An 18629-nucleotide genomic window follows, 5' to 3' on the forward strand; every position below is an offset into this window, starting at 1 on the left:
GGGGTCTCAGGCCTTGCATTGGTGGAGGACCTGGTCTTCATCTGCCTAGAGGACACCTGCATGTCTGTTTTCTACAAGTTTGGGATCAGGTTCCACCTCAGCTTTAGCCCCTTTCCTGTTCTCGTTGCTGTGCATGTTCTCCTTACTTTTGGGGCAAGCTTTGGATGTAGAGGGTCCATCTTGCTGTGTCTTGGAGCAAGCTTTGGATGTAGTGGGTCCATCTTGCCGTCTCTTACTTCCATCCTTGCCTTTAGCTTTTGCCTGCAGCCATGCATTTTCAATGATATCATCGATCTCTATTCGTTTGGTCACGTCCGGGTTAAGCATCCGGTATATCAGGTCCTTGCATTCTGTTGGGACTGTCTTGTTGCTTGGGAAGTCCACGCGATGCTCTTTCTGGATCTTCAGCATCTTCTTTATATTTGAGTCGTCATAGGGCATCGACCCACAGATCATGATGAACAGAACTACCCCCATACTCCAGACGTCATAGATCTTGGGGTTGTACGGGACCCCCTGTAAGACCTCCGGGGCTGCGTAGGCTGCAGAGCCGCAGAATGTTTTACTAAGAATCAGTTGACCATCATCATCGTAACTGAGCCTCTTGCTGAATCCAAAGTCAGACACTTTAAGATTGAAATCCTTGTCCAATAGTAGGTTTTCACATTTCAAGTCTCTGTGGACAACATGTTGGTCGTGTGAAAATTTGACCGCCAGTGACAGCTGTCGGAATAGTTTTCTGCAGAAATCCTCAGGTAAAGCACCTCTGAATTTGATGAACTCTAGTAGGTCACCCTGCACACCAAGCTCCATGATCATGTAGACCTTTCCCTCGGAGGTCTCGAAGATCTCGTAGGTTTTGACAATGTTGCGGTGGTTTAGGGATGCGAGGATCTCCAGCTCCCGAGGCAAGAACCTCTCCAAGAAATCAGCTGGCGCTTTTTTTCTGTTGATAATTTTGATGGCAACATTTGTCTTCAAGCGCTCTGAATAAGCCGATTTGACTTTGGCATATGACCCCTCACCCAGACTGATGCCCAAAGTATAGCCTCGTTTCTTCAGTACAATGGAATCGTCCATGGTTAATTATCAGTTGTGTAGTTATACCATTGTGTTTGACTCCACGTTGAACAAGTACCAGTTGAGCAAGTAATCAAACACGAGCTAACTTTTACTGACATCTCCGATTCGTAAATAGGCCTAAATGCCATTATGAAGTTTGCTCCTAATATTTAATAGCGTCACAATAAAATGATAATGACGGGCATTGATGACCAATATGATTCCAAAGATGTGGGTTCATTAGCCTACTTTTTACACCGCATGATCATTCTGACCGGATAACATACCGTTAAACGTTTACTTTTAGTATAAAAAGTATCAGAATGACATGTCTTTCAAGTCGTCATTATTCCTTATATCATTTTTTTCCTGCTTATCCCTCCAGCCTTGGTGGCCGGCCTGGACATTTATTTCCGTTTACTTGCCAATTACGCCTAATTGTTATTTTCCAATTAATTGCAAGTAATCATCATAACAGGCTTATATCCCTGTCTGGATATAATTTGTTACTATATTCATTGTACACTCGGGCCAGGCAGCCCGCCCACAGCCCTCCAGCTGATAGGCTGTGCTGCGTGTTTGGGATTGTTGTGGTGGAACTGGGAGGACGGAGCCATCTTGTTTTATATCCGCTCTCAAATCGCGAACGGGCCGAACATAAAACAGGGAATAGTTTAGGGATTTAGCTATTTAGTTCGCAATCTCACTGTTATTTTGGATCCCACGTTTGGTAGTGAATTGCCAAGTCTAAATGATTGTGAATCAATAGATATTATCTTTGGCGCTTCTAGAGCCGAAGCCAACGGTGGTTTAAACCTCGGGTAGTCTTATTTATTTCTCATTAGAGGAGTTACTATGAATGGAGGATAAATGTTGCCAAAGGCGGACAGCAGCAGTTTGGTCCTTCTTTCTCTACTCTTCGTCCTTACTTTAACAGACCCACCACGGACAGGTAAGACTGGTGATATGTAATTGATTGCAATTCCTTCATATAGTTGCCTTGCTGCTCTGTGCATACCCACGGGCTAAGCTACGTAGCCAGCTCGTAGGCCTGTTGTCTGTATGGCGTCTGCCTGCTCGACCACGGATCAGATTTTTCCCTCTGCCGCTGTTGCTGTGCGCAGTGCTCTGTCGCTCAGCTCCGAAGCCTATAGCGCGTGGTTTATGTGTTTGGTGGAATTTGTGTGCCCTTGTTATGACAACTTGTGATTGTCAAGAGGACTTGCTAGCTTTTTATGCTATATGGCGGAACCAATCTCCCTAAAACCATGCAGAGAACTGATTTGGTATCTTTTCTATCCACACCACATCGCTTTCATCCCGGAGCATTTAATTGTACACATCGATAGCCTACCTTTATCTTGATGCTACATATGACACACATAATTTAATCCATAACATGTATCCTGATCATAGAAAGGTCTTAATTTATCAGACAACCACATCAATCTGGTAAAGACGCTTAAACATGTCAGGATCCGGGCCCTTTCCTGCAGAAATGACCAGTATGAGTTTCCCTGCTCATAGGAGATTACACTGTCTGCTCGAACAGGTGTTCACAAGCCACAGGGTTGCCCCCTTTGGGGTTGAACGTGACAGAATAGTTTTGTGCCAAGCTGTCATGGACCAGGATTTAAAGTGTTTGGACTTGTGTGTCAGAGGAAAGGTGAGAAGTCACAGACTTAGGCCTAATCTTTTTAGTGATTCTATGTTATCAGTCATACCTTCTGTGGTAGGCTAATTATCGTGCACATAGCTGGTTGTTTGGAGCTTGATAGGACAACATTCACATTTAGAAGCGGAGAGAGCTAGAATAGTGGGTGGTCCTGGACTGGTTCCATCTGTTTTAAACTCAACCCTCTGTATCTCAATGACAGATGGTCATCATACCCCTGCACCATTACTTACCCAGTACCTACTGGTAGGCAGAGAGAATGTCTGTAAAGGACCAGGGGCCTTTTCCATGTACTTGCAAGTCAAAGCTCTTTTGGTGGAAAACTGTACTGTGTAGCAGGGTTAGCTAGCTACCTAACCCTAGAAAACCAGCCTGTTATTGACCTTATACCAGGCTCCATTCTGAGCTTCTAGTGTGGTTTTCAGTCCAAACAGGGAGTTTGTTGGGATCAAGGTTGGGATCAAGGTTGGTTTATCTTGCCTTTTAAAATAGTGTTTCAGGTCCGCGGTTAGCTCTGGCAACAGGATTAACGTCCGGTAAGCAGCACAACCTGCAGGGTGGAGGTTATAAACCAGGCTGCTCATTAGCTTTCACCACTGTTGCTATTCTCTTTGTTAATGGGTACAAATGGAAACAGCCTCTGGGATTATATTTATCATGGGATAATTGAGACCCTCTATGTCCCTTTAGTGCCCTGACAATTTACGTTAGAATGTCCAGAGTTCAGATTCAGATTGTTAGAGGGATAGGGTTAGGGTTTAGGGTTAGGATTAGGGTTAGGGTTACTATGTAAACGTAGTGTAATCACAGTGCAATGTTGCTGCCGGCTCCGTGATGTGCTCATTACAGATAATTACAAATACACAATTTACAAATTACGCAAGAAATACAAATCTATACAATATAAAGAAAAATAGTTGTCTACGTGTCTTAAAATGGCTAGTGCTGCTCACCCCTCAGGGGAAAAGCCTGACGAGAAGTCACCCTGATAAGTCTCACGTTAATCACACATGACCCAGAGATACTGACGATCTAGCAGTGTTATGTGTTGTTGGATGTTTACACAGGCATCCCCAGGGGTGCACCCTGTAAAGTTCCACAGCTAGTGTTTTACTTGTGAAGAAACTTATGTTTGTATCCAGCTCTTCCCTTTCGAATCTCTGACACAGAACTGATTGCAAAAACCATGTTGTGTAGCAATTTGGTTGTTCATTTTTAAGTTTTATGGACTGTAAAATGCAATGCTATGTGAAAGAACAATGTTTTTACTTTAGTTATTAAAGCATTAATACACTGGGTTACCAGCCTGTAGTAAACTGAACCAATAAGGGCCCCTAGGCTCAACTTTGAGGACATACTGTATCTTCAATACACTACTACTGCATTTCCCTGTGTTTAACTCTGAGGATGTGTTCATTTAGGGGGAGATCAGATGACATGTTGCAGTGACTGGCAGATAAAAGGGGGCGCTGTGTGTGACCATGCCTCTGACCTGCTGACCCCATGTTGTCTTCCAGAGCTGCGCTGCAACCCTGGCCAGTTCGCCTGCCGCAGTGGGAAGATGCAGTGCATCCCCATGTCCTGGCAGTGTGACGGCTGGACGGCATGCGAGGACAAGAGTGACGAGGTCGACTGCCCCCGTAAGTGGTAACCTAACTCTAACCTAACTCTAACCTAACTCTAACCTAACCCCAACCTAACCCTAACCTGACCCTAACCTAACCCCAACCTAACTCTAACCTGACCCTAACCTAACCCCAACCTGACCCTGACCCTAACCTAACCCCAACCTAACCTGACCCTAACCTGAGTGCTAAAATCACACAGACCTCAGGCTTTCCCCCTCAACCCCACCACCCACATGCTTATAGTGTATGTTTGACATGACGTGACACTGTAGCATCAGGAAGACTGTATTCACTCTTTATGTTCACTATCTGACCACTCTCACAACTCTTTATCATCTCAGCAGACTTCCTGCTCTGAATAGCTATGGGTATGTTCCTTCACCCCATTCATTGACAGCTATGTTTGTTGACACTCTTTGGGGAAAAAACACCCTTCTTAAATCCAGAGAGGGCATTGATCCCTTGATCTCTGGCTGCATAGTAGGAATTATTGGAAGGATTGGGCACAGCATGCCCAATGTGACCTGTGTAGCTTGTTCATCTTGTTTCACGTGTTATTATGATGTCATTTGATGTAGCCACTGTTGCCTCCAGCTTTCTTTTTATTTGATTGGGCTGTTTGTTCGTAGCTCTGTTCTCTAGCCTGCAGCTTCTCAGTTGTCACCCCAGTCTAAGCGGATATAGATTTTCGTTTCCTAAATGGATATTGGGCTGTGATCTGCCGCTTACAGTTCGAGTAACTATCCTAATCTCAAAATGAAAAATAGATAAATAAATAAATTTGCAGCCCAAAACAAGCTGCTTAATCTAATACTTATTTACATAATGTAATGGAAAGATTAGTGTAATGGCATCACCACCTATCACACTGACAAAAACGGCAAAAGATGCAACAAGACGCAGGATGTGTAGGCTAGAAACTCACCAGGTGGACAAGGTGTAGGCTCTACCCAGTCTGGAAGGAAACTTACCACGTGGACTTCATCTCTCTGGAGCAACACCGGCACAGGTCCATTAAATTGTTTATGTAACAAGTAGGTACAGCCAGGTACAGTGGAGTTCTTGTCATTGCTTGTCAGTATCTTGCTCCAGCACGCATGCTGGCTATTCTCCGTCTGTAGGCTACACTCGCAGCTCACATTCTCTACGCTACGATCGGCGTCCATCATATTCTAAGTCATCTTCTATATCCTCAAAATCTGATAAATATTCAGGCATATTGCACACAATATTCCAGGCACCAACAAGCCGATTGTAGAGTAGAGAATGTGAGCCGTGAGTGTAGCCTACAGACGTAACGGAGAATAGCCAGTCTGCGCGCTGTGCGCATGTGTGCTGGAGCAAGTGGGGAAGCTATTTCGTTTCTAAAGACGTTTCTAAAGACCATATTACAGAGGCATGTGAAAAACCACAACAAGCCCTCGCTCTATGTAAGCAGAACTAGCGATTCATAAAGACAGATTGATGAAAACAACAGTTTCGCGGCAGAAAATAGATTTTTTAGAAGCTGCATTCTCAGTGCCCCGTCCGCCGCCATTACATGGATTTTAAATTTCTTCTACAGGCCTCCGAATTACACCAAAGTTATCTCTGTGAGTCAAACGTCTTATAATATGCCGTAAATAAGGTCCAGGTTGTCAAAAACGAACATTCGCCTTTAAGTTGTAGTTAAGCAAATCACAAGGGACTTATAGGCCTTATAGGGTGGGGGATTACTTACTTCATCGGGGTCATCAGGTGGGCACCCTCCTTCAATGGTGTTAAGTTCTTGTAATACTTCGTCTGGTTTGTCCATGTCTGGTATGTCCATGTCTGGTATGTCCATGTCTGGTTTGTCCATGTCTGGTTTGTCCATGTCTGGTTTGTCCATGTCTGGTTTGTCCATGTCTGGTATGTCCATGTCTGGTATGTCCATGTCTGGTATGTCCATGTCTTCTGTCTCGTAGCGATCTATCTTTGGCGAACAAACGACAACACTGCGGCATAAACAAGGAAAGAGGTTGTTAGAAGGCGTCTCTAGAGACGGGAAAGGGGGCTCTCGACCATGAACAGAAACCAGGCTTTCCGGGAGACGCGAGGCCACTGTGCACATTGATCTGACCTTTCAGGACAGTTTATACACAGTATGGCTTTGTCTAATAAGTGCTCAATACATGATGTCCCAATGACCATAACCCCTGTCCCTCCCTCCCTCTCTGTTTCTCCCTTACAGCCATAATGGAGGAGAGGTTCCGTTTCGGCAATGGCTTTGACCAGGTGGAAGACGTTATAGGAGTAGCCCAGCCTGTGCGCTTTAACAGTAAGATTCTCTCCCTCAGTTTACCTCTCCTCGCATCCAGCCATGTTTAAACTACCTGAATTGTTGTGGAACAACAGTGTAAATAATTGACGTTGTTGCTTGTAATTCCTAACGAGTCCTTTCTGTCCACAGAGAAGTGTCCCAGCGGTTGGCACCACTATGAGAAGACGGCCAGCTGCTACAAGGTCTACCTGAAGAACGAGAACTACTGGCAGGCTGTGGAGACGTGCTGGAAAGTCAACGGCTCGCTGGCTACCTTCGTCACCAACGAGGAACTCCAGTTCATCCTCAAGATTGAGGTGGACTTTGACGAGAAAGTGTGCGAGCGCAAAGACCAGTGCAAGTAAGTGTGTCAGTTTACTATCTACTGAATTCCATACATTAACCTTGGGGGGGGCATTAACCTTGAGGGGGGGGGGTATTAACCAGGCATATGAGCCTCTAGATGTTTCTGATGGTTTCTACCTCTCTGATTCAGGTTCTGGGTGGGCTACCAGTACGTGATCACCAATAAGAACCATTCTCTGGAGGGAAAATGGGAGGTGGCTAATAAAGGTAAGTTCAAACTGGGTATTTTACGGTTTTATTTAGTTCTGAGCAGTTTCAGCTTCAACCATCATTTAGCATGTGAGCAGTGCTTGCCCCTCTGCTCTCTCTCTCTCCGTTACTGAAGGGCCCATCCTCCACAGGGCCTGACCAACTCTCTCTCCATTACTGAAGGACCCATCCTCCAGACTAGGGCCTGACCAACTCTCTCTCTCTCTGTTACTGAACAGGGCCCATCCTCCAGACTAGGGCCTGACCATCTCTCTCTCCTTACTGAAGGACCCATCCTCCAGAGAGCCTGACCATCTCTCTCTCGCCTTACTGAGCAGGGCCCATGCAGGTGTTCCTGCCTCCAGAGGGCCTGACCAACTTCGGGGACGCGTCTCCCACCCAGGACAACATCTTCTGCGCCCAGCTGCAGCGCTTCCAGATCAAGAGCATGAACGAGCGCGGCCTACACAGCTGGCACGCCGAGAACTGCTACAAGAAGTTCCCCTTCCTCTGCAAGAGGAGTACGTGTTCTCTCCTCAAACATCACCTGCAGATGTAGCTTCAGTCTGGATGTGGACAGAGAGCTGAAGCAACCTGGTTCTCTGTCATCATAATAATCAGAATCATAGCAGTGAATCCTGCAGCTTTAATTGCTCTGATGTGGTTTTACATCAGAAATGAAATACCGATATGACATTAGTATCGTATTAATTTTGCTTCGTTAGTTAGCCCCTTGTGTTAAACCTGTGCCTGCCTCAACAGGGCAGACATGTGTGGACATCAAGGACAATGTGGTGAACGAGGGCTTCTACTTCACCCCTAAGGGGGACGACCCCTGTCTGAGCTGCACGTGTCACGACGGCGAGCCGGAGATGTGTGTGGCCGCGCTGTGCGAGAGGCCCCAGGCCTGCCAGCACTTCCGCAAGGACCCCAAGGAGTGCTGCAAGTTCACCTGTCTGGACCCAGGTACTGCTCTGACAGGGCCTCAGCGCCAGAGAAGAAGGCTGTGGGGTGCCTATGGCGGCTGAATCCACTCTTCACTTCTCTGTCTTACTGTGTGTGTGTGTGTGTGTGTGTGTGTGTGTGTGTGTCTGTCTCTGTGTCTGTCTGTCTCTCAGATGGGAGCAGCCTGTTTGACTCCATGGCCAGTGGGATGCGTCTGATCGTCAGCTGCATCTCCTCCTTCCTCATCCTCTCCCTGCTGCTCTTCATGGTTCACAGGCTGCGCCAGCGTCGGCGCGAACGCATCGAGACTCTGATTGGAGGAAATCGTGAGTAGACCAGCCACCCATGTTTGGTCCAGAACACGCGGGAAGTGCCTCACCTCAATGGTAGAAGCACCGGTCCTGTCTGATGCTGCGTGACGCCCAGTTGTGATTGCTGGTTTTTACATGTATTTCTGACCCATTTCTGACTGCGGGATCTCTTGGCTCTCAGTGCACCATTTCAACCTGGGCCGCAGAGTCCCAGGGTTCGACTATGGACCGGACGCCTTCGGCACGGGCCTGACCCCCCTGCACCTCTCCGACGATGGCGAGGGAGGCGCCTTTCACTTCCAGGAGCCACCGCCACCCTACGCTGCCTACAAATACCCTGACATCCAGCACCCGGACGACCCCCCGCCTCCTTACGAAGCCTCCATCAACCCAGACAGCATCCTGTATGTGGACCTGGGTAGGTGGACATGCCACACCCTCTCAGACATGGAATGTACAGTGGAGCTCAAATTGAAATGCATTCTGAATGTGATTGAGACATGCAAGCCGTATTGCAGTAACACCCGTAACTGTTGCCACCGTCGTTGGGGCCCATGTAAATGTTGGAGCTCCGCCCAGCTCTGCCTACCGACCTGCTCAGTGTTGTTGTTGGTGGTTGGTCTCTCCAGGGCGTAACGGGGTTTCCATCGTACCCGGCCAGATGAGCGCCATGGGGGAGGGGCTCCAGCCAGACGTCCCGGACGCCTCGGCTCCTCAGCCGGACTCGGCGCCGTCCTCTCAGACGGAGCGGGAGGACTCCATCGACAGTAGCACCCTCCTGGTGGGGCCGGACACGCCCACCGACGGACACGCCCCCGACGCCATGCCTGCAGACAGCAGCAGCTCCTCCCTCAGCACCGTGGTATAGGTCCACGATAATAGGGGGGGGGGGGGGGGGGGACTAGAATACGAGGGTTAGACTGAGTCAGACTGAGTCAGACTGAGACCAAGATGGACCAGCCTAGTTTTGTGACAGTGCGGAGAACCTTACTGGCCTGTTTGAATCGTGGCTGAGGGGATGGTGTCTGTCTGATACCTGGTTCATCTGGCTGAGGGGATGGTGTCCGCCTGATACCTGGTTCATCTGGCTGAGGGGATGGTGTCTGTCTGATACCTGGTTCATCTGGCTGAGGGGATGGTGTCTGTCTGATACCTGGTTCATCTGGCTGAGGGGATGGTGTCTGTCTGATACCTGGTTCATCTGGCTGAGGGGATGGTGTCTGTCTGATACCTGGTTCATCTGGACGACTGGTCCTCTACAGCAGATCTGCGAGACCGGAGTGGAGCAGATTGTTTCTCTACAGGCTGGCAGACTAAGACAAAGAGGACTGGGCAGAGAAAGTGATTCTGTATAGAGATGACTAACACTGCGCCCGGCTGAAGAGGCTGTGCTTCTGCTTCTAGTTGAAATTGGACTAAGCTTTTGAATTAGAGACCCTGATGTGTATATAGTCCCTCAGGTCTGTGCCTGTTTCAGTTTGTTGTACTTGCAGTCAAAACCCATCAGAAGGTAGTAGTGAGGGAGGAGATGGATCCACACCAGATTGTTCCTCATGCTTGTGTTTGCATCATAATGGGGCATCAGCTCTTCCTCGCAATAAGTCTGAGGTCCCTAACCCTCTCTAAATGGAAAAAGCTCATTATCTTTGTTGTCCTTTTTTATGTTTTATACATATTACTTCACTCTAATCAGTCTGATATGCTAAGTTCATAGATGTCTTCCAGATTGAAAGCAGAAATTTGGAATGAAACCGTTTTGGTACGAGAGGTTTGTCGACTTGCAGAAATCTTAAGGTACGCTGAGTGATGTAGAGTGCTGCATGCTTGCTGGACTCAACTAGTTTCTTACGCTACCGGTGGGTTTAATGAAAGGAGCGGTCAGACGAATGCTGTGGGGACACCAGACCAGCAGTAACGGATGAAGGCAGGCAGGGGAAAAACTAGCAGGAGCCGGTGTCCATGGCATGAAAACCAGTCATTTACTGAAGTCTACTTTACAGTTAGGCTTTTTATGAGGTAATGATGCAACATATTATGTTGCAAAGAATGTTCATATGAAATGTATTTCTTGAGTTCTAGTGGTAGATGTTGAGTTGATTTTTGTGTCCTTGTATTTAATAAGGTAGACTGTAGTCTTGATTGTTTCTGGTGAGATATGAACATTGAGCACACATGACGACAGAAAATGGCAACAGTGTCAAGCTTTTCATTTATAGCTCATGGTGATCAATTACTGTCAATATGCCATTATGACATTGTTTTCAAAATATGTTGCTAGATTCTCCTTGCGAAATATTGAATACAAAACCAATCCTCTCCTCCAGTCGATTACATGTGCATATACGCTTTGCATACAGGTGTTTTGTTTTTTTAATGATAGAAAATGCATTTGCTTTTAGTGACATTACTGAACAAGTATTTTGAAACTCAACATGTTTTTCAACTGTAACTGAAAATTAGGATACAGTATCATCATTGTTGGATGCTGTCCTTGGATCCATTGTACTATTTTTTTTTTTTACATCTAATTCATTTATTTCAGTGACTTACGCCATCATGTGGAGTTAATCTACCCAGGCTGAATGAGCTGGTTTGTAATTGGTTCAGTGGAAACCTGGTTCAGTGGGAACCTGGTTCAGTGGGAACCTGGTTTAGTGGGAACCTGGTTTAGTCGTAACCATGGCTGCGTTCCGAATCGCATACTTCTACTTCTTACTACCAGTACCTACTACAGCTGCCCTTAGAAAGTATGTACTTTGCAAGCAGTAGGCATCCAATTGGGACATACTACCTTGTCATAACATTGCGCCTTGAAATTTGCCCACATCCGTCGCTGTCCATAACGCGACATTCGTCTACAGCTGTCACGACTCGCACATGTGACGCACATTTCCGCTGCGCACAGGATTGTGGGTCAGAATAGCCAGAAAAGCCTGCTGGCTTGCATACTGCAAAATACGACCGGATGTAGTAGGTCATCCTGGTACTTTTGCCATACTGCATGTGGCATACTATGTATTGGGACATACTACATTCTGTTTTGGCTTACTATATAGTAGGGTAGTAGGCGATTCGGAACGCAGCCCATGTCTGGCCTGGCATGTCTCTTTTCACTTCTGTTTCCTGCTCATTTCAGAGGGGTTTTACAGCTGAAAGACACTATACTTACTAACCATGGATCTATATTTAAGTTGCATCATTTGACCCCATTGTGGGAATCACTTTATAGACCTCTGGGAAGCTCCTCCCCTGCTGTGCTTGATCACGTGTAGTTGAAAGGTCAAAGGTTTCAATGCCAGGCCTGTTGAAAGCACAAAGGCCCCTTAAAGGGTGGTCTACAAGCCAACTGTTTCCAGCACCCACACAGTATGGTATCTCCAGCACTCACACAGTATGGTATCTCCAGTACTCACACAGTATGGTATCTCCTTGGCCTTTTGTTGTTATGTTTTCTCACCACCAGCACTGAAATAGCTTCAGATCCACCTTGAGAATTGCAGCTTTGCGTGCTTGTGTGTGTGTGTGTCCCATGTTTTAATGTGTGTACTGTACATAGCATCTCAACTTTGTTTCTAGTCGGTCTCCAATGTCTTTTTTCAACACAGACAATCCCATGTGGGTTATCCAAGGAAATCATTTGTTCTCATGAATTGTGAAAAGTAGCGTGTGCATGTCTCGGGGCTGTTTTTTGGGGGGGTTGGAATCTTTGGTTTGAGTGTGTTTTCAGCTTGTTTTTAGACCTGCAAGTGCATGTTTTTTTGTTTGTTTTTTTAAATTATAAATCTTTGGGCATGCTGAGCGAACGATTTTTAAAATGGAATAATTTTAAGCAAACATTGTCTGCTGATCTTGGTTCAGGAGTAGCCCTCATGCTTGTCTACAGGTCTCTATTCTATGTGCACTGGACCCCCACACCACTGCGGCCTTTAGATGACCCTGATCCCATCAGTGTGGAATGTGCTGAGGCCTCCACCCAACCACCAGGGGGCACCTCTGAGCACATCTAGCAGTAGGCTGGACTCAAGTCTAACATGTAACCTGTTCCATTGTGACATACTGGACAGTACTATTTTATTGGCTTTAGGTGTTTCATTACACTGCATTACAAGACGATGCCCCATCTGATTGCATATTTGGCATAATTAATAAGCTTAGTCCAGTGTCTTTGTATTGCTGATATAGAGGCTCTGAAAGTAAATTATATTGAGATTGGGATAACGTTGCCTTATCAATGTAAAATGTATCAATGGAAAAATCAGTTGCCTATGAAATGTCAAGCATAGGAGGGCCTCCTGCTTTGCACCCACAGCTACTGTTTGGATGAGAGGTGAGTTCCTTTGCCTATAATGGTTGTTTACTAGCTTTTGGCAAGGTTTGCTACAGTAGCCTAAATATAGGCCCAACTTAGAATCTACAGTAGCCTAAATATAGGCCCAACTTAGAATCTACAGTAGCCTAAATATAGGCCCAACTTACTATCTACACTAGCCTAAATATAGGCCCAATTTACTATCTACAGTAGCCTAAATATAGGCCCAATTTACTATCTACAGTAGCCTAAATATAGGCCCAATTTACAACCTACAGTAGGCAACTGTTAGAAACATCCCTCCACCAGTAATGAAGACAGACTTTTATTTTTGTTTAGCAATGGTTCTTTATTTATTATGAAATTAAATTGTCTACTTTCCCCCTATTTCTGTAGTCTGAAAGCTCCCCCATCGTCGCCGTGCAGCAGCGCCTGTGGTTCAGCTGATCTGGAGTCTGCTGCTAACAGACACGCCTACTGGCTTCTTAGCGTTCTACCTCCCCTTGCAGCTGACCTGTCTAGTGTCGCTGTAACATGAAACCTGCCCAGTATAGCCTACAATCGCCCATTTCATCTGCAGTCCTACCTAGGCTACTCTAAAATATAGCAAAATTACTTTTGCTCTTAGTGGTTCAACTGTCGTTGAGATTGATTGTAGAAGCGCCGTGGAGGTGGCCTCTCATCTCAGGGGAGCAGCTCGTAGCTGCAGGTGGGGACGGCTGGCTAATGCTATGCCTGAACGGTTTTCTTTCTTTCTTTTTTAAAGAGAGAGGGGATGCGAAGGCTGAAATGGGGTGTAGTTGCCCTTTAAAGATGCGACCCGCTGTAGTTGTGTTATTATACTATGGTGGTGTGAAAAATACTTTCCATGGGTTTAAAATGTGTTATGTAAAATTGAACATTAATACATTTTACTGTCATTTATTTCATAGCTTTTAAAAAGAAACTATGCTTAATTTGCAGGGGGGGGGTTTGTGTTTTTCTGAGGTAGATGTACATCTAATCAAATGCCAAATAAATTCTATCATGAAGGACAACCTTTGTTCAATAACTTATTTTAGGAAGGGGCTAAAATAAGACAGACATTTTCAGTCACAAGAGGCCTTGAGCTTCATTACATGTGGCATTTTAGCCCTGTAGTCTAGACCCTCTCAATTCATCAAGGAAATCCCTCAGCCACGTGACCAAACGTCCGGAGGATGAAGGTGACGCTCTGGAAACCCCTGGACCGCTCCACTGGAGGAAGCAGAGCCCCCAGACTTCCTGTCCCTGCTGGCGAGATAGATGGAGATTATTTATAGCAAGCGGAAATATTCATCGCACACATAAGGCCTCTTACTGGTTATTTTGATTTGTTTTGAGACCAAAGAGCATATTTAGGCTACTAGCATCTAGGTGATTTAAAGCATGGTGGCGCAAAGCAACTGACTCATGTCAAACCACTGCACGTGTCAGTGATTTATTGTTGACTCTGCCCTATCAAATATATAACTATCTGTTGGCTGTACATGTACACCTATAGGTTATATAGGCCCACATGCATCCATTTGAGCTATTAGCCGTATACCCATCCCTCTGCCTGTTCCTCCATGACCAGCCTGAGACTGAGAGACCCTCTGCCTGTCCCCCCATGACCAGCCTGAGACTTAGACGCTCTGCCTGTCCCTCTGCCTGTCCCCCCATGACCAGCCTGAGACTGAGAGACGCTCTGCCTGTCCCCCCATGACCAGCCTGAGACTGAGAGACGCTCTGCCTGTCCCCCCATGACCAGCCTGAGACTTAGACGCTCTGCCTGTCCCTCTGCCTGTCCCCCCATGACCAGCCTGAGACTGAGAGACGCTCTGCCTGTCCCCCCATGACCAGCCTGAGACTGAGAGACGCTCTGCCTGTCCCCCCATGACCAGCCTGAGACTTAGAGACGCTCTGCCTGTCCCTCTGCCCGTCCCCCCATGACCAGCCTGAGACTGAGAGACGCTCTGCCTGTCCCCCCATGACCAGCCTGAGACTTAGAGACGCTCTGCCTGTCCCTCTGCCCGTCCCCCCATGACCAGCCTGAGACTGAGAGACGCTCTGCCTGTCCCCCCATGACCAGCCTGAGACTGAGAGACGCTCTGCCTGTCCCCCCATGACCAGCCTGAGACTTAGAGACGCTCTGCCTGTCCCTCTGCCGGTCCCCCCATGACCAGCCTGAGACTGAGAGACGCTCTGCCTGTCCCCCCATGACCAGCCTGAGACTTAGAGACGCTCTGCCTGTCCCTCTGCCCGTCCCCCCATGACCAGCCTGAGACTTAGAGACGCTCTGCCTGTCCCTCTGCCTGTCCCCCCATGACCAGCCTGAGACTGAGAGACGCTCTGCCTGTCCCCCCATGACCAGCCTGAGACTGAGAGACGCTCTGCCCGTCCCTCCACTGACCAGCCTGGCTGAGGGAGCCACTCTGCATTCAGGTCCAGTCCTCCTGGAGGTCGGAGCACTCAGAGCCCTTCAGCAGGAGACCGGTTTGGCCCGCCGCCTTGATTTACCATAAGACTTCATTAGACGAATGTGCGACTGTGCTCATCTAAAGATGATTATTCTGACCACTTTCCTGATGTTTGTTACCTGCTCTTCCTCGGGTAAGTACCCTGTAGGCTAATGAGGACAAACTGAATCCATATAGCTGTGCCATATTTAACTGTTATATATATAATGTGCCATATATAACTTATATATATAACGTGGCATATATAACTGTTATAGTATATCATTTGCCATATATAACTAATTCATATATAACTTATATATATAATTTGCCATATATAACTGTTAATCCATACATAACTCTTATATATCATTTGCCATAAATGTCATCCATATATAACATATATATCATTTGCCATATATAACTGTTAATCCATATATAATTTATATATATAATGTGCCATATATAAGTGTTAATCCATATATAACTGTTAATCCATATATAATTGTTAATGCCGTTCAGCTCTGTTCAGCCTGTTACTGAAATGTAGAGATTCACAGTTGTAAACAATCCTCCCCTATTTTCTTGATTTGTAATTATTTGTCTAATTATTTGACGGTTTAATAAAATCCTTTTGCAGATCATGTTGTAGATGAGCCCTGCGAGGAGGGTTGTTGTGGTGAGTGTCCTTTAGTTTCTCATCTCTGTGATGAGCATGGCTGCAGAGCACTAACCCTAACCCTGGACAGAATGTGATGAATATGATTGAAGACAACATTCGCTAGCCTTATGTTCACAAACTATTAGATGGGCCTATTCAAGTAGATTTGAAAACCAATAATTGACCCACTAACCCCCCCCCCCCCCCCATGATTTACTACCCTTTTAGATGACTTCTGTTATGATGAGGGTCAGTGCGGTAAGTGTCAAATTTGCTCTCATTTTCCATTTTTATGACTTTATAAGAAAAAACATTGACATTTAGTGTGCATACAGTACAGTATATGATGAATATGATAGACAAATATTTACACAAATGACCTGTAGTGACTTTCGAAACACCATAAAGTATGAGCTCAGTGTGCCACTAACAGACCCCTATTCTTGGGGGGACACCTACCCCTCCTGCCACCCTCTCCTGGAGGAGCACCACTCTCCCATCAACCTGGACCATCACATGACCAGGAACCACTCACTGGAGGCGCTACACCTGGAGGGCTTTGATGCTGTCCAATCAGGACGCTGGAAACTCAGGAACAACGGACATTCTAGTGAGGATGATCAGATCAGAGTCTGAATGATTGTGCAGTAGAGCTGTAACACCATGCCAGACTGAGGAGGACTTCATTGATTCATTATTCTCATGTCAAATGATATTAAATCACTTTTCACATGGCATCCATTCTACGGATAATGAGAGTCTATAGAGAAATGTGTAGTAAATGTTGGATGTCAGTGAGTGGTCTGTGTTTGTGTCTAGTTGTTATGGAGGTGGGAAGTGGGATGTCGGTGAGTGGTGGCGGTCTCCCAGCGACATACCAAACCCTCCAGATCCACTTCCACTGGGGAAGCCCCTCCTCCAACGGCTCCGAGCACACGGTGCAGCTCCTCCGGTACCCCATGGAGGTAGGAGAGCCATCATCTCCCATCATCTCCTATCAGCATGGGAGGTGCTCACTGAACCTTACCACTGAACTATACCGTGGACAGAATGCCGCTCATTATGATTTTCCTTTTGCAGATGCACATTGTCAACATGAAGTCAAGCCATCCCAATCTGACAGCTGCTTTTAATGACCCAACTGGCTTGGCAGTTCTTGGATTCTTCATTGATGTAACGTGGACAGTACAGTGTGCTCAACAGACACATTCATGAAAATCCCTGTTTGAGTTTTGTCATTGCTCACATTTATCTTGCAGGTTGTGTACGCAGACAACGGCCAGTTTGGACGCATTTCCCAGCTACTTTCTTCAGTTGCTTACAAAGGTCTGCAGAATACACAGACAGGAACATAAACGTTATCTTCATTGCTTCTGAATCATGCACCTATTCATTGCAATGGGCTTAGAACTGTGTGAGTGGTCATTATGGTTGTGTATATTATGGACGTATATATTATATATTATGGTTGTATATATTATATACTATGGTTGTGTATATTATATATTATGGTTGTATATATTATATCTTGTGGTTGTATATATTATTTATAATGGTTGTTTATACTATATATTATGGTTGCATATATTATATATTTTGGTTGTATATTCCCCTTTTCTTCAAGGGCAAACAGCATTAGTCAAGCCTTTCCCTCTGATGGGCCTGCTGCCAGAGAACAACATGAGCCAGTACTACCGTTACCATGGCAGCCTCACCACCCCTCCTTGTTACCAGGTGGTGGTCTGGACCGTCTTTGAGGTGCCGATCTACATCTCCTACTCACAGGTGAGTTTGGACCGATCTACATCTCCTACTCACAGGTGAGTTCTGGACCGATCTACATCTCCTACTCACAGGTGAGTTTGGACCGATCTACATCTCCTACTCACAGGTGAGTTCTGGACCGATCTACATCTCCTACTCACAGGTGAGTTTGGACCGATCTACATCTCCTACTCACAGGTGAGTTCTGGACCGATCTACATCTCCTACTCACAGGTGAGTTCTGGACCGATCTACATCTCCTACTCACAGGTGAGTTCTGGACAGATCTACATCTCCTACTCACAGGTGAGTTCTGGACCGATCTACATCTCCTACTCACAGGTGCGTTCTAGACCGATCTACATCTACTCACAGGTGAGTTCTGGACCGATCTACATCTCCTACTCACAGGTGAGGTCCGTTCACTGAGCATGCCCAAACTGTTTTTATGATCAAATGCTGTTGTTACCATTGAATATCCCAAAATATTACTGAATAACCCAGCAATACTCTTATTACTAATTGACTATCCTATGATACTGATGAGGTGCCTATCTGCATCTAAGGAATGATACATGACTTATTTCCTGTTGAGTCAATGTAATGGTTTGCAAAGGAATTACAATTAATGTGAATGGTGAAATCCTTGTCTTCAGCTGGGCCAGTTTGCGTCTGGTATATACTCCAAAGAGGAGGACACAGAACTGGTCATGCGTCTCCAGAACAACTTCCGCCACGTCCATCCCACCTTCAGCCGCAGCGTCTACGCTTCCAGAGAGGCCAGGCTGCTCACGGCCACGGCGCCGCGTCTCTCCAGACCCACCTCCACGCTCCTGCTGCTGCTCGCTTTAGGACCTGGGAGCATCTATGGACTCCGGCTCTGTGCCCTGGTCTAACCCTGGTCTAACCTGGGTCTAACCCTGGTCTAACCCTGTTCTCTGCTCCTGGGTGAAGACTGGTTCATTACTGTGATTCCAGT

The 18629-nt window shown here is 46.3% G+C and overlaps 3 protein-coding genes across 3 annotated transcripts; 2 read left to right on the forward strand and 1 right to left on the reverse strand.

The window, feature by feature from the left end:
• Positions 1-45: 45 nt before the first annotated feature.
• Positions 46-1080, reverse strand: LOC311312540 (testis-specific serine/threonine-protein kinase 1-like; the record flags this gene model as incomplete). The annotated part of the gene is made up of 1 exon (XM_084442501.1): positions 46-1080. The coding sequence occupies one exon, from the start codon at positions 1078-1080 to the stop codon at positions 46-48; it is 1035 nt and encodes a 344-aa protein (XP_084298627.1).
• Positions 1081-1742: 662 nt separating this feature from the next.
• Positions 1743-9325, forward strand: dgcr2 (DiGeorge syndrome critical region gene 2; the record flags this gene model as incomplete). The annotated part of the gene is made up of 10 exons (XM_084441863.1): positions 1743-2014; positions 4255-4377; positions 6578-6664; positions 6797-7007; positions 7143-7219; positions 7540-7722; positions 7964-8167; positions 8320-8472; positions 8639-8875; positions 9087-9325. The coding sequence occupies exons 1-10, from the start codon at positions 1933-1935 to the stop codon at positions 9323-9325; spliced, it is 1596 nt and encodes a 531-aa protein (XP_084297989.1). The 5' UTR covers positions 1743-1932.
• Positions 9326-15330: 6005 nt separating this feature from the next.
• Positions 15331-18546, forward strand: car15 (carbonic anhydrase 15; the record flags this gene model as incomplete). The annotated part of the gene is made up of 8 exons (XM_084442502.1): positions 15331-15379; positions 16115-16144; positions 16320-16496; positions 16706-16851; positions 16967-17059; positions 17146-17212; positions 17511-17671; positions 18307-18546. 8 exons carry the CDS (start codon positions 15331-15333, stop codon positions 18544-18546), a joined length of 963 nt encoding a protein of 320 aa, XP_084298628.1.
• Positions 18547-18629: the final 83 nt, after the last annotated feature.

The sequence above is a fragment of the Borostomias antarcticus genome (genome assembly GCF_949987555.1).
Source record: "Borostomias antarcticus genome assembly, chromosome: 8".
NCBI lineage: Eukaryota > Metazoa > Chordata > Actinopteri > Stomiiformes > Stomiidae > Borostomias > Borostomias antarcticus.